This window comes from Pristiophorus japonicus, chromosome 2 (assembly GCF_044704955.1).
Source record: "Pristiophorus japonicus isolate sPriJap1 chromosome 2, sPriJap1.hap1, whole genome shotgun sequence".
NCBI lineage: Eukaryota > Metazoa > Chordata > Chondrichthyes > Pristiophoridae > Pristiophorus > Pristiophorus japonicus.
In genome coordinates this window covers 360,350,278-360,366,276 of record NC_091978.1, presented here as the reverse complement: position 1 = coordinate 360,366,276, position 15,999 = coordinate 360,350,278, and the positions used below count along the sequence as shown (strand labels likewise).

At 47.6% G+C, this 15,999-nt stretch overlaps 1 protein-coding gene across 2 annotated transcripts in view; it reads right to left on the bottom strand.

Annotated features, from left to right (window-relative positions):
* LOC139250209 (probable E3 ubiquitin-protein ligase HERC3) overlaps positions 1-15,999 on the bottom strand; it is a 116,182-nt gene continuing 100,183 nt past the window's right edge. For both annotated transcript variants that reach the window (XM_070872712.1, XM_070872707.1), the window contains exons 21-25: positions 14,538-14,604; positions 12,661-12,743; positions 8,634-8,817; positions 6,360-6,462; positions 1-2,690 (exon numbers count right to left, since the gene is read on the bottom strand). In XM_070872712.1, the coding sequence (XP_070728813.1) occupies positions 2,482-2,690; positions 6,360-6,462; positions 8,634-8,817; positions 12,661-12,743; positions 14,538-14,604 (646 nt within the window). In that variant the 3' untranslated portion in view covers positions 1-2,481. The remainder of the gene's footprint in view (positions 2,691-6,359; positions 6,463-8,633; positions 8,818-12,660; positions 12,744-14,537; positions 14,605-15,999) is intronic.

The following is a 15,999-nucleotide window of genomic DNA, read 5'->3' as shown; positions in this document are numbered from 1 at the left end:
ATTTATTTATTTATCTTTTTAAAAAGTTCTACAACATAAAAAGAAAAGTACACAAGGATTTAATCTGGAGCTTTCTGGAAAAGCAAAAAAGGTGAAACAAATAGTAACTTTTTACTCATGAAATTAAAAAATAACAGGATCACAATTTCTGCCCGGGCCCTCTCAAACTAGGCCTCTCAGTTTACATAGATGAGGATCTGTACAAGCATACAATACTTTGACAAAGCTAAACGCACCATACACCACCTCATTCTTACAATGTTAACCATAAAAGGACGAAAGAGTTCCCAACTTGCTCTTACAGCTGTCAGGTCATACCCAGCTGGCAACTGTTACGCCGTGAATATAGATTAACAGGCGGCTTATTATATTGTGATTACATAATCGTTTTTTTTTTTTACTTCTTTTAAAAATGGGCTCCTTTTAGAGTTACGCATTTCACAGCACTATGGTTCCAGGCTGTATATTAAAAGCAGCAGGCCGTTAACCCTTTTGAGGGACTGCTGCGGCAAATTAAAAGATTGCTGGCAGGGGGGGGGGAGGGGGGTAGCGGTCCTTGGCGTCCGGACGCCAATCGGCCGCCCTGCCCGGCTTTCCTTTCCGTTCGCTCGGTGGCGGACGGTTGGTCACCGCCCAACACGCACCTTCGCAGGGAGACCCGGCTTCGCAATCTTCTACCGTTTTTACAAATGGAGCAACACCGGCCTTCGATAAACGGTCCCCACGCATGGGCGGGTAGGCCAGAGGCATTTGCTGAGCGCCGCTGCCCCTGCCCCTGCCCATTCCCCACTCCCCCCACACCCCAGGTGAAGAGGCTTTGAATTTCGGGTTGCTGGTGGATTGGTCGTTAAAGGGGGAGGCGGGGGGGGGGGGAATTGGGGAGTGACCGGGAGGGTTGCCGATCATTGGAGAAGGAGTCGACCTCATGATTGTAGCGAGGGTAAGGGGGGTGGGGTGGGGGAGGGGTGTGGGTGATGGCCAACAGCGGCCCACGGTTTTATTGTGGGGTCAGGAGGATCACTCCCACTGCACCCGGCTCCACATTCAGGTAAGAACAGAAGAAACAGGAGCAGGAGTCGGCTATACGGCCCCTCGAGCCTGCTCCACCATTCAATAAGATCATGGCTGATCTGATCTTGGGCTCAGCTCCATTTCGCTGCCCACTCTCCATAACCCTTCACTCCCTTATTGCTCAAAAATCTGTCTATCTCCGCCTTAAATATATTAAATGACATTGTAAACACCTCGATCAGATCACTCCTCAATCTCCTGTACTCAAGCGAATACAAAGCCAAGTATACGCAGTTTGTCCTCATACTTTAACCCTTTAAGCCCCGGTATCTTTCTGATCTTCTTTCGTATGGCAGCAGCAAAGCAAATCAAACATCAATATTCAAGGAGGCCAAAGCTTCCGGTGTAACAGCGTGGATATCTTGTCGGCTGCCTGTGAATTTTCTCTGAGGGCAGTGCTCAATGACAAGAACATAAGAAATAGGAGCAGGAGTAGGCCATTTGGCCCCTCGAGCCTGCTCCGCCATTCAATAAGATCATGGCTGATCTGATCATGGACTCAGCTCCACTTCCCTGCCCGCTCCCCATAATCCCTTATTCCCTTATCGCTCAAAAATCTGTCCATCTCCGCTTTAAATATATTCACTGTCCCAGCCTCCACAGCTCTCTGGGGCAGAGAATTCCACAGATTTACAACCCTCTGAGAGAAGAAATTCCTCCTCATCTCAGTTCTAAATGGGCGGCCCCTTATTCTTAAGCTATGCCCCCGAGTTCTAGATTTATGTTCTTTGTTCAGCAAACTTGTGGGTGGTGGCCTCCAAGGGCCTCTTTAACGGCCGCCTGTTAGGCTGCATTTCGGCCTGCTTTTCCTGAACGCCTCAGGGCCAACCCAATCTTGCAGAGGGCGGTGGGAGGGGGGGCGGGGAGGGCATCACACAGGCTTTAATCCTCTTATTTCCAAGCGCAAAGGGCCTAACTAACAGCGGTTTCAGGCGTGGGCCCCGGACGCCTATAATTTGGCCTACACCAATATGGCGGGGCAGTGCACTTCCGGCTGGTCATGAGCCTGTGCTACCTGCCAAGAAAACGGGCACGGCGCCATCGAATTCGTAGGCCGGTCTTTGGTCCCGCATGCGTCAGAGATTCCAGCAAGTCACGGGGAGCATCCCTGAATCCTGGAAGTGTCTGCCGGGGGTGCTGGACAAACTGGGTGACCTGATCGGTCCTCCTTGTGCACGATGCCAATTAAAACTCGGAACATTCCAACTAAACTTAACGCTGAAAAAAAAAGTTGCAACGGCAGCGGTGGCAAAAGGCTCATTTAAAACGTACCCTACGGTTTGGAATGACAACCAAAGGGTTAGTCTCTCAAGACTACAGTCGTAAAATAATCTCTAATAATAATGATAAAGTGCTTATTAAATCGATATACCTCCCTTGCGGCAGGGAGGAAAAGGTAAAGAGTTCATTTCATACCAAGCTGAAGCCTTCGTGATGGTCAATGGCCTGAGTGAGTTTTGTGCTCAGTGTCGCTTTGCTCTGGTACTTGGGCAGATCCAGCAGGTTGTAGCAGGTGTGGGCCACCGGTAGATAGCGCTCCCCTCCGGCCGTGGGCTGGATCGTCATCCGGATACTCGCCATCCCATAGATTGGGATCCGGTCACTCCCGGTCAAAAACACTACAGGCGGAACGGAAAAAAAATAAAAGGGTGAGAAATCCGTTCATGCTCCTGAACAGAAGTCGGCTAAAGACCCCGAGGATGCATTTGGTTTTTATTTTAATTTTAAGTTCAATTGAGGAGCCTAGCCGCAGGGCCGAGGGTCAAAGCGTCAGCCAGTGGCTCAGTGGGCAGCTCTCTCGCCTGTGAGTCAGAAGGTTGTGGGTTCAGGTCCCACTCCAGAGATTTGAGCACAAAAACCTAGGCTGACACTCCAGTGCAGTGCTGAGGGAACGCTGAACTGTCAAAGGTGCCATCTTTCGGATGGGAGACTCATAGAATCATAGAAATTTACAGCACAGAATGAAGCCATTTGGCCCAGTGTGTCCGTGCCGGTGGTTAAACCAAGCCCCTGCCTGCTCTCCCAGACAGACGTCAAAGATCTCGTGGCACTACTTCAAAGAGCAGGGCGAGTTCTCCCCGGTTCTTGGCCAATATTTATCCCTCAACCAGCATCACCAAAAACAGATTATCTGTATCATTATCACATTACTGTTGGTGGGAGCTTGCTGTGCGCAATTGGTTGCCACGTTTCCTACATTACAACAGTGACCACACTTGAGAAAGCGCTTCATTGGCTGTAAAGTGCTTTGGGATGTCCTAAGGTTGTGAAAGGGGCTATACAAATGCAAGTCTTTCTTCCAAAGCGCAGGCTGACAGCAGGATTGAACACAGCCGGAGAGAAGGCACGATTAGCCGAGTGCTTCGGGAAGGGACGCCAAAGCTTCGGCTGTAAAGCTGGAGGAGGGAGGCAGCTTTCTGAACAGTAACAAAAGCAAAACACTGCGGATTCTGGAAATCTAAAGAGAGAGAGAAAATGCTCAGCGGGTCAGGCAGCATCTGTGGAGAGAGAAACAGAGTTAAAGTTGCAGGTCGTCGACCTTTCAGCAGAACTTACAGCTTGAAAGGTCATCGACCTGAAACGTTAACCCTCTGCAGAATCTGCGTGTTTCCAGCATTTTCTCTCTTTTATTTTGAGTAATAACGTTGGGCCTTATTTACCTCTGGATAGTGCTTGTATCACCCACTTTTGTTCCCTTGCGGCAATAAGATTTGCTAAGTGGAAAATGATTTCCCCCAATGGTGCCTACGGTGGCAGAAAGTCTGTCATCAACCTGATCGGGATTCGGAAATTGAGGTGTGGGTGTACGACATTTTTGGAAATGTGAGAAATATGAGCAGGGGTAGGCCATTCGGCCCCTCGAGCCTGCTCCGCCATTCAATAAGATCATGGCTGATATCCATGGTCAGGACTGCAATGATCAGGACTGGGAGAGGGCCAGTTAACCAACCCTTCCTTAAGTGGGCTTTCTGACCCACACCGACACCACCCTACCTTTCCAATGGCGGAATTTTCAAATCTCCCTCTCCGCCCCCCCCCCCCCGCCGCCACAACCCCGTCAATCTTCCCAAAATTAAACAGTTTTCCCCAACAACGACGGCAAAACAAATCTCACGATATAAAAAATAAAAAGGTGCCAAGAATCGAATAGCTCAGTGAACGAGACGTTATTGATAATGCATCTCAAGAGACCAAGGGCTCGTGAGGGTCGGAACAGGGACGTTAAAGGGTTTGCAGCCGCGAGCGCCGACATTCGCGCCACTCGGCAAATTCAGTGTGCCGGTTCCGGCGGGGCCGAGGAGCATCGCCCGGGAGCGCCACGCCAGTCGGTGCAATGCCCCCCCGGCATCAATACGGAGGCAACATTTTGTTTTGTGCTGAACCTGTAGCGCCCCCTAGTGACCCCGCAGAGGTGTCCCGGGGCGGTGAGGGGAGGAATGACTGCACGAGGCAAGTGTGGGTGATATTTTTTTTTATTTTGCGATTTAACTTTATTTGGGGCGATTAATGTATAGAGAATGTATTTTTGTGTTTTTTTGTTCCGATTTTTTTTATTTGCAGGAAGGCCTCTCTTCGGGTGTTTCGAAGCCGGCTCTTTAGTTGCTCACCCGGCCTAGTGCCCCGAGAGAAGTGTGCAACACTCCCCTTAGAGCTCTGCTCCACTCTCAGGGCCCAGCTGATGAATATTTTGGCTGCCAACGCAAACCATTTCCCGGCACTAAATTTATCCTCCGCCCGGCCTTGGCGCCTCAAAAAACCCACAACCGAATTTCCAGCCCCATGACGATATCCAGGGCCGTGAATTGGGAGATAATGGGAATCAGGAATTATTAGAACAAAGAACAGGATGAATCTTAATGTCGATGTCATTAGCAAGAGAGACGCAGATTGAAAGCCAATAGAAATGCATCGAGCCGGAGGTAGTGGGAGACATCTTTGAAACGGAATGAAAAATGGCTTTGAACCCTTATAACCCTCCCCTGATCAACAGCTACAAAACGAGGATTCTCACAGGCACTTTTGACCCTAAAATGGTACATTTGAAAGGGGAAGGAGCTTCTCACAAGGAGTACACTGTCAGCTGTGGCTCAGTGGGCAGCACACTCGCCTCTGAGTCAGAAGGTTGTGGGTTCAAGTCCCACTCCAGGGACTTAAGCACATAAATCCAGGCTGACACTCCAGTGCAGTGCTACACTGTCAGAGGTGCTATCTTTGGGATGAGACATTAAACTGCTCTCTCAGGTGGATGTAAAAGATCCCATGGCACTATTTCAAAGAAGAGCAGGGGAGTTATCCCCGGTGCCCTGGCCAATATTTATCCCTCAATCAACATAACATTAAACAGATTATCTGGTCATTATCACATTGCTGTTTGTGGGAGCTTGCTGTGCGCAAATTGGCTGCCACATTGCAACAAGTGACTACACTCCTAAAAGAACTTAATTGGCTGTAAAATGCTTTGAGATGTCCGGTTCTCATGAAAAGCGCTATATAAATGCAAGTCTTGTTTTTTTCCCGAAAAGCTGCAGTGTCCCGGGAGTGCCCGAAGAAGCTGGTGGTAAGCCTGTGCTGAAATACCCCTCCCAGACCCTCCACTCTGGAGCAGGTCCCAGCAGCCAGCCAGACAGGAAAAGGCAACTCCCAACTTTTCTAACTTGTGACCCAGAAGGTCTTCAGGCCTGAGGCCTCCTCTCTAGCTGGGAGGCCCCAAGGCCAGTGACCAGGCCTCAGAGGCCTGCAGCCTCCCCGGCATTTTTGGCACTGGGCCCTGCTAGAGGGCGTGTCTTTTACCCGGAGTGTCCCTGACTCACGTTAGCAGCCAAGGACACCAACATTAGCCGGCTGGATAGGAACAGATCTTTTAAAAAAAAAATTAATTCTCGGAATATAGGTGTCGCCGGCAAAGCCGGCATTTATTGCCCATCCTTAATTGCCCCTTGAGAAGGTGGTGGTGAGCCACTGCTTGGACCGCTGCAGTCCGTGTGGTGAAGGTGCTCCCACAGTGCTGTCGGGGAGGGAGTTCCAGGATTTTGTCCAGCGACGATGACGGAATGGCCGATATATTTCCATGTCAGGATGGTGTGTGACTCGGGGCAGAACTTGGTGTTACCTTGCTGCCCTTGTCCCTCTAAGTGGTATAGGTCGCGGGTTTGGGAGGTAGTGGAGAGCAAAACCAGCCGCCCCCCCCCCCAGTGTCCTAATCTCTCAACCATCCAAATATACATTTTCTTGTGAGACGTTTTAAACAACCAACAAGGTCACGTTTACACCAACAGATCCACACTTACGCAGAAACAACTTCTTCTTTTCCAATGGAAACTCGTGGAATACTTCCCAAAATATTTTTATAGTAGGATGTGCAGGGTGGTAATCCCCTTTGTATATCGCACTCTGGTAAAACACAACAAAAATAACAGCATCAGAAACCTGCTCAGTTCATGGATAAACACACACACACACATACAGACACACATACACAGACACACACACACATAGACACACACAGGCACACACACACGCATTCAGACACAGACACATAGACACACACACGCACACAGACACACACATAGACGCATATACATAGACACACACACACATATATACACATATAGACACACAGACACATATATATATATATATAGATACACAAACATAGTCACACATACACACAGATAAACAAACATACAAACTCACACAGACACTCACAAATAGACACCTTCACATATACACAGACATATACACACAAAAACTCACACACACAAACACACACGCCTGACTAGAAAAACAAAAATACAGAATTTTGAACTTTGATTTGGTTACGATCCCCACGAGTCCTCACATAGGCAGTTCCAGACCTTTAAACACTAAACATGTACCAGAGGATGTCACACCAGACAGCTCTCGAGCAACCCCTATTGGCAGGCCAATCAACAGCACTGCTGGAGGTCTGAGACCCGAGGGTAAATTTTACACTGCTGGTGCGGACCTTTCATTGATAAAATCTGCCCTCCGATCTTCGGTCTTTAGTCTAAGGTGATGTTTGGCACAGAGAGACTCTGCAAAAGGTGAGGGGAGGAGATTAGCTGAGCATGAAGGCCTCTGTGGTCTGTGTTATAATGCAGATACCACCTTTGCAGGGCGAACGGGATAACTCAACCCAGCATGCTGGCACAGATCAGATTAATGTAAAGGGGTTAATGTAGCCTCTCACATTCTAACACACAGAATAACTTGCAAATCCCAACCCATACCAAGTCCCATCCATCCATCACCGCTCTCATAGAAACATAGAAAATAGGTGCAGGAGTAGGCCATTCAGCCCTTCGAGCCTGCACCACCATTCAATATGATCATGGGCTGATTATGCAACTTCAGTACCCCATTCCTGATTTCTCTCCATACCCCTTGATCCCTTTAGCCGTAAGGGCCACATCTAACTCCCTTTTGAATATATCTTAACGAACTGGCCTCAACAACTTTCTGTGATAGAGAATTCCACAGGTTCATAAATCTCTGAGTGAAGAAGTTTCTCCTCCTCTCAGAGCTAAATGGCTTACCCCTTATCCTTAGACTGGACTTCCCCAACATCAGGAACATTCTTCCTGCATCTAACCTGTCCAATCCCGTCAGAATTTTATATGTTTCTATGAGATCTCCTTTCATTCTTCTAAATTCCAGGGAATATAAGCCTAGTCGATCCGGTCTTTCTTCATATGTCAGTCCTGCCATCCCGGAAATCAGTCTGGTGAACCTTCACTGCACTCTCTGAATAGCAATAATGTCCTTCCTCAGATTAGGAGACCAAAACTGTACACAATATGGTACTTGTGTTCATTTGGTGTGTAGAAATCCTGGGACGCTCATCACTGCAGGAAGTGTGAGCGGTAGGATATTACTAGCAGGCTCCAGCATTGATCAAGGCCACAGGATGTTTAGGAATTCACCATTATTGCCACATTTGAAGACAACAAACAAACTTTGTTTCCATGTTAACAGACCAGAGTAATGATTGCTATTATTGTGTTGATATTATTGGCTAAGTGTCAGCTGTGGCTCAATGGATAGCAGTCTTGCCTCTGAGTCATAAGGTTGTGGGTTGTGAGCACAAATAAAAAATCTAGGCTGACACTCCAGCGCAGTGCTGAGGGAGTGCTGCACTGTCGGAGGTGCCGTCTTTCAGATGTGATGTTAAACCGAGGTCCTGTCTGCTCTCTCAAGTGGATGTAAAAGATCGCAAGGCACTATTTCGAAGAAGAGCAAGGGGAGTGATCCCGGGTATCCTGGTCAATATTTATCCCTCAATCAACATAACAAATAAACAGATGATCTGGTCATTATCACATTGCTGTTTGTGGGAGCTTGCTGTGCGCAAACTGGCTGCCGCGTTTCCCACATTACAACAGTGACTACACTCCAAAAGTACTTCATTGGTTGTAAAGCGCTTTGAGACGTCCGGTGGTCGTGAAAGGCGCTATATAAACCCAAGTCTTTCTTTAAGGGCCACGAGATCTGTAGGATTAGAAAGATACCCTCTGAGCAGATTGCCCTGTGAGGGCTCTTACCATCTCCAACTCCTTCCAGTTGTAGCTGGTATTTCCGACCACCATGGCCATCAGCTCACTGGGCTGGAAGAGCTGAAGTACCTTCCCTCCACAGACCTTCAGGAAGCCGCTGGAGAAAGCCGAGAAGAGCTCGTGGACAGAGGTGTTGAAGATGTAATCCACGTAGGCTTGCACAAATTCCTTCCTGCGGAATGACAGTCACCGAGGAGGTTACAAGTGCGACATGGCAAGTGAGCATTTTCAGTGTTTAACAGGGTCAACCTTTAAATCCTCAACCGTTGCAGCTGTGGCTCAGTGGGCAGCACTCTCGCCTCTGAGTCAGAAGGTTGTGGGTTCAAGTCCCTCTCCAGGGACTTGCACACATAAATCTAGGCTGATACTCCAGTGCAGTGCTGAGGGAGCGCTGCACTGTTGGAAGTACCGTCTTTCGGATGAGACGTTAAACCGAGGCCCTGTCTGCTTTCTCGCATGGACATAAAAGATCCCATGGGCACTATTTCGAAGAAGATCAGGGGAGTTATCCCCGGTGACCTGGGGCCAATATTTATCCCCCAATCAACATAACAAAAATAGGTGATCTGGTCATTATCACATTGCTGTTTGTGGGAGCTTGCTGTGCGCAAATGGCTGCAGCATTTCTCACATTACAACAGTGACTACACTTCAAAAAGTACTTCATTGGCTGTAAAGCGCTTTGAGACGTCTGGTGGTCGTGAAAGGCGCTATATAAATCCAAGTCTTTCTTTTTCTTTCACGTCTCAACACTGCACTCCCCAATTTGGGAAGTCTGACAGCAAGCACCAAGTATAAATTACCTGCCTGTCACCCAACTAAGCCAGTCTGAATCGTTATAATCAAAAGCTCATTTATTAGCAACAAGTAGACTCATCCAGCATCGATTATCATAGAACCATAGAAGTTTACAGCACAGAAGGAGGCCATTTCGACCCATTGTGTCCGGGCCGGCCGACAGAGAGCTATCCAGCCTAATCCCACGTTCCAGCTCTTGGTCCATTGCCCTGTAGGTTATGGCACTTCAGGTGCATATCCAAGTACTTTTTAAATGTGGTGAGGGTTTCTGCCTCTACCACCCTTTCAGGCAGTGAGTTCCAGACCCCCACCATCCTCTGGGTGAAGAAATTTTCCCTCAAACCCCCTCTAAACCTTCTACCAATTATTTTAAATCTATGCCCCCTGGTTGTTGACCCCTCTGCTCAGGGAAATGGGCCCTTCCTATCTACTCTATCTAGGCCCCTCATAAATTTATTCACCTCAATAAGGTCTCCCCTCAGCCTCCTCTGTTCCAAGTTAAAGAAACACATTAGGAGGTCAACATATCTACTCTGGCCTCAGAAGATAAGCTCGACGTGATGCCTTGGCTCAGTAGGTAGCACTCTCACATCGGAGTTAGACAGTTGTAGCCCCACTCCAGAATTTGAGCACGTAATGTAGGCCGTCACTTCACTGCACCACTGAGGGAGTGCTGCAGTGTCAGAGAAGGAAAGAACTTACATTCATATGGCGCCTTTCTCGGCCTCAGGACGTCGCAAAGCGCTTTACAGGCATGAAGTACCTTTGAAGTGTAACCACTCATGTAATCTAGGGTAACACAGCAGCCAAGTTTCACACAGCAAGCTCCCACAAACAGCAATGAGCTAATGATCAGATAATCTTTTTTTTAGTGATGTTAGTTGAAGTGATCCCCTGCTCTTCTTCAAATAGTGCCATATCCACCTGAGAGAGCAGATGGGGCTTCGGTTTAATGTCTCATCTGAAAGATGGCACCTATGGCAGTGCAGCACTCCCTTAGTACTGCACTGAAGAGCCAGCCTGGATTATGCGCTTAAGTCTCTCGAGTGGGACTTGAACACACAACTATCTGACTCGGAGGCGGGAGTGTTACCCACTGAGCCATGGCTGACACCTCAAGAGGTGCCTTTCTTTGAGTGAGACATTAAGCTGAGGCTCCAACTGCCAGATCTGGTAGTTCAGGTGAATGTAAAAGATCCTATGGCCCTATTAGAAACATAGAAAATAGGTGCAGGAGTAGGCCATTCGGCCCTTCGAGCCTGCACCGCCATTCAATGAGTTCATGGCTGAACATGCAACTTCAGTACCCCATTCCTGCTTTCTCGCCATACCCCTTGATTCCCCTAGTAGTAAGGACTACATCTAACTCCTCAAAGAGCAAAGAGTTCTGCTGATATCCTCCTCAACCAACACTCACAAAGAACATGTTATCTGGACATTCATCTCATTTGCTGTTTGTGGGCTCTTTCTGTGTAAATTGGCTGCCGTGTTTGCAAGGGTGCCTGCACTTCAAAATTAATTCATTGTCTGTGAAGCGCTCTGAGACGTCCTGAGAATGCGATATAACGCTATATAAATGCAAGTTCTCTCTTTTTATACATATGGACAATTCAGTTCATCCAAGACGTCATTTTTAAATTTAAGGTAAAGCAACAATTAAAACACAAGACACAGCATCGTCCTCAAATACCAAGGCTGTGATCTGCCTCCAAGCACAGCGCCCCTTGTGGCAGAGACAGCTCAAAAGACAATGTCATTGCCAAGCAACAAGAACATAAAGTAAAATCTGGCTCTATACTCAGTCAACATGAGACAGTGCCATGCTCTCTGAACTGTAAATGTGCTACTCACGTTAATTGGGATTAGGGGGAAGAGTTACATAGGATGTTACAGCACAGAAACAGGCCATTCGGCCCAACAGGTCTATGCTCCACACATCCTCCCGATCAACAGATCCTTCTTAGCCTTTCTCCCCAATATACTTATCGAGCTTCCCCTTAAATGCATCTGTGACCGATTACGTCCATCTGTCCAGGGAGCTGGCTCAGGGGCAGGTTGTGCTGTACGGTGACCCCCGCCATTGGAATGCCAGCAGAGTCTAGGTGACTGCGTCCCTCTTTGCCACGAGTCCGGAGAATCTTCTTCCATAGAATGCACAGCGCAGAAACAGAACATTCGGCCCAACTGATCCGTGCCGGTGTTTATGCTCCACACGAGCCTCCTCCCACCCACCCCTTGTCATCTCACCCTATCAGCATATCCTTCTATTCCTTTCTCCCCAAAATACTTATCAAGCTTCCCCTTAAATGCTTCTATGCTAATCCCCACAACCCCTCCCTGTGGTAGCCAGTTCCACATTCTCACCAGTCTCGGAGTAAAAAAGTTTCTCCTGAATTCTTTATTGGATTTATCGCAGCCTATCTTATAGTTATGGCCTCTAGTTTTTGGCTCCTCCAAGAACAATCCCATCAAACCCCAACCCAATTTTAAAGACCTCTAACAGGTTGCCGCCACTCAGCCTTCTCTTTCCTAAAGGAAAGCGTTCCTGCCTGTTGAGTCTTAGTCAGCAAAAATTGTGCTATCACTTTTACTGGGCAAAATACAAAATGCACTTTGCTATACCAAATAGAAATAAGTTCCAATTTCAGATTTTTGTCAGTTGTAGACGAATGTCGCATCCTCCATCAGAAATAAACTAGCTCTGTAGTTCTTTGTTCGGGAAATATAGACTCACCCAGACCTACTCACTGAAGAGCCAGGTGACAATAAGAAATAGGAAATAGGAGCAGGAGTAGGCCATAAGGCCCCTCGAGCCTGTTCCGCCATTTAATATGATCATGGCTGATCCGAGCATGGACTCAGGTCCACTTCCCCGCCTGCTCCCCATAACCCCATATCCCCTTATTGGTTAAAAAACTGTCTATTTCTGTCTTAAATTTATTCAATGTCCCGGCTTCCACAGCTCTCTGAGGCAGCGAATTCCACAGATTTACAACCCTCCGAGAGAAGAAATTTCTCCTCATCTCAGTTTTAAATGGGTGGCCCCTTAGTCTAAGATTATGCCCCCTAGTTCTAGTCTCCCCTATCAGTGGAAACATCCTCTCTGCATCCACCTTGTCAAGCCCCCTCATAATCTTATGCGTTTCGATAAGGTCACCTCTCATTCTTCTGAAGTACAATGAGTAGTGGCCCAACCTACTCAACAATGCTGACTCACCTGTTGTCCTTCTTCACAGGTAGGCTCTTGCCTCCAGGGACCAGCTCCTGGAGCTCAGTCACTCCATAGTTTTCACGAAGAATCTGTTCATTTCAACAGGGCAAAGAGTTAGGAAATGAAAATTGGTGGGGGGAGGGGGGGAGGGGTGAGGAGGGGGGGGTGGGTGGGGGAGATCACACACACTGATTCTCGGGTTTGTTCTCGGCCTCACAAGAGGCTGTGCGGATAGTATTTGTGATCAACCTCATTTCACGAGAGATGTGTGGATGAGGAAAGCCATCCTTATTGCATCTGTCCCGAGTGATGCTATTGCCCCTCTCCCTTCCCATTGTCGCCTCCAAATGTTCCTCAAATGATTCCATGGTTTTTGCCTTCACTCCTCCACTGGAACTATGCCCCACAAGCTGATCACTCTTTGTGAAGAACTTCCTGACATCGATACTCTTCTCTCATTTGATCCTGTGTCCCCTAGTTATACTCCCACAATTTAAAGTAACATTTTTAACCAATAAGGGAATTAAGGGTTACGGGGAGCGGGCGGGTAAGTGGAGCTGAGTCCACAGCCAGATCAGCCATGATCTTGTTGAATGGCGGAGCAGGCTCGAGGGGCTAGATGGCCTACTCCTGTTCCTAATTCTTATGTTCTTATGTTATTCTGACTCCAAGTTTTTCCACTCCTCTGTAGACCTCTAACACTCCTCTGTAGACCTCAAACAGTTCACCCCTCAGACACCCGCTCTCTAGGCTAACAAAGGCCACATTTCTCCAGTCTTTCCTCATAACTGCAACCTCGGACACTGGGATCAGTCTCATGGCTCCTGACTCCACTGCTCCCAGCGTTTGAATGCCTCTCTCTATATTCTTTGTAACCAGAAGTGATCCATATTCAAGGTGCGGTCTGACCAGAGCCCTGTACCATTTGAACATTACCTCCTCCGACTGATAAAAGCTTAAGAATTAGGAGCAGGAGTAGGCCATTCGGCCCTTCGAGCCTGCTCCACCATTCAATAAGATCATGGCTGATCTTCTACCTCAACTCCACTTTCCTACACTGTCTCCATATCCCTTGATTCCCTTAATATCCAAAAATCTATCAATCTCTGTCTTGAATATGCTCAAAGACTGGAACTCCACAGCCTTCTGGGATAGAGAATTCCAAAGATTCACCACCCTCTGAGTGAAGAAGTTTCTCCTCATCTCAGTCCTAATGGCCGACCCCTTATTCTGAGACTGTGACCCCTGGTTCTAGACTCCCCAGCCAGGGGAAACATCCTCCCTGCATCTACCCTGTAAGAATTATGTATGTTTCAATGAGATCACCTCTCATTCTTCTAAACTCTAGATATGCTAATGTTTTGGCTGTCTGGGCCAATGTCCAATTGGGTCTGCTGATTGCTGGTTAATAGGGGTTGTCAACCCTTCAGGAACTCTCCAAGAATTGAAGATTAATCTCCTGGATACTGCTGTGGGGAAACCCAAGAGAAAAATCACAGGGACATTTTTAAAAAGTCTTATTTACCCTCCATTTTCATTCTTTGTTTATTAGTTATAAAAGTACTGGCAATGGACCGACAGTCAAGGAGCATCCAATCGGCTTACAAAGAGTCTGTTTGCTTTCCAATTGGTCTGGGAAGGCAGTACCTTGTGAGGACGGCCATGTTGGCTGACCAATGGCAGGAGTGTGGGAGCAGGGCGGTTGGAGGTGAGAGGTCATACGATGAGACCGCCAGGAATGCGAACAACCAGAGTTGGCAAGCCTACTGGTTAATTAAAATCGACAACGCCTGCTTTGGAGGGTGATGGGCTGGGCGAAATGAAGCAATTGCACCAAGACAACCTTCCTAAAGTAAATGAGTTTAGGCAAAAACAGCCCTTACCGCAAAATTGAGACAGAAAGTTTCTTCAATATTGTCGTCGGGGTAATCCAGCAGTTCCTGCAGGCTCCTTAAAGAAAAGGAAAGCTTCCTGATCAGCAGGCTGTTTGAGTAAGCTAAAGTGATTTGCTAAAGTCATTACTTCGTTGACATATAAACCCTGCATTTTATTCCAATCAACAAGAACAACAACTTGTATTTATATAGCGCCTTTAACGTGGTGAAACGTCCCAAGGCGCTTCATAGGAGTGTTATGCGATAACAATTTGACACCAAGCCGCACAAGTAGAATTTAGCGCAGGTGGCCAAAAGCTGGATCAAAGTGGGGGGTTTTAAGGAGCGTCTTGAAGGAGGAAAAAGAGATGGAGAGGCAGAGAGGTTTAGGCAGGGAGTTCCAGAGCTTGGGGCCCAGGCAACAGAAGGCACGGCCACCAATGGCTGAGTGATTAGAATCGGGGATGCTCAAAAGGGCAGAATTAGAGGAGCGCAGACATCTCGAGGGGGTTGTGGGGCTGGAGGAGATTACAGAGATAGGGAGGGGCGAGGCAATGGAGGGATTTGTAAACAAGGATGAGAATTTTGAAAGCGAGGCGTTGCTTAACCAGAAGCCAATATAGGTCAGCGAGCACAGGGGTGATGGATGAGCGGGACTCGGTGTGAGTTAGGACCCGGGCAGCCGAGTTTTGCATCACCTCTAGTTTAAGTAGGGTAGAATGTGGGAGGCCAGCCAGGGGTGCGTTGGAGTAGTCAAGTCGAGAGGCAACAAATGCACACAATCGCACACATGCCAGTTAAATGGAAGGAAAAAGATGGATGATTTGTTTGCTCCGTTCCAATCCTCAGGCACTGTTCGCACCTCTAATTATTCCCAAAGGACAGTGATAAGGACGCGTTGACAGTATTAATATGTTTTAGATGTCCATTTGGGTCTGGTACCTGAGCGAACATTCTCCTCCTTATAAAGTTTAAAAAAATACTTCATCTGCATAAATTGGATTCCGTGCTCGCGAATCATGGCCTCCCCCTGGAGTTTCCGCACTAGTTTAAAAAAACATGGCACTAGAAGCTGGCCCCGCCCACCCCGATCGAATCACTCACCATTTGAGTTTCCACTAATTGCGCTCGTTTGCGGGCCTTCGAGGAGGCTCCAAAAATTAAGCTGGATGTTTTGGACGCAAAGACACATTTTAAAAGCTTTTGAAATCGAGGCGCTGCTTAACTGGAAGCCAATGTAGGTCAGCGAGCACAGGGGTGATGGGTGAACGGGACTTGGTGCGAGTTAGGACACGGGGCAGCGAGTTTTTATTTAATTCAATTAAAAACTGACTACTGTACACCAATATAACTGCAAATGATTCTGTGCGATTAAAAATCGGGTCACTCACAGGTAGTGGATTGACACTGTGATTAAAATGTTTATTTTTTTTAGTGATAAACCCATTTTCAGCTGTATTAATCAAACTGC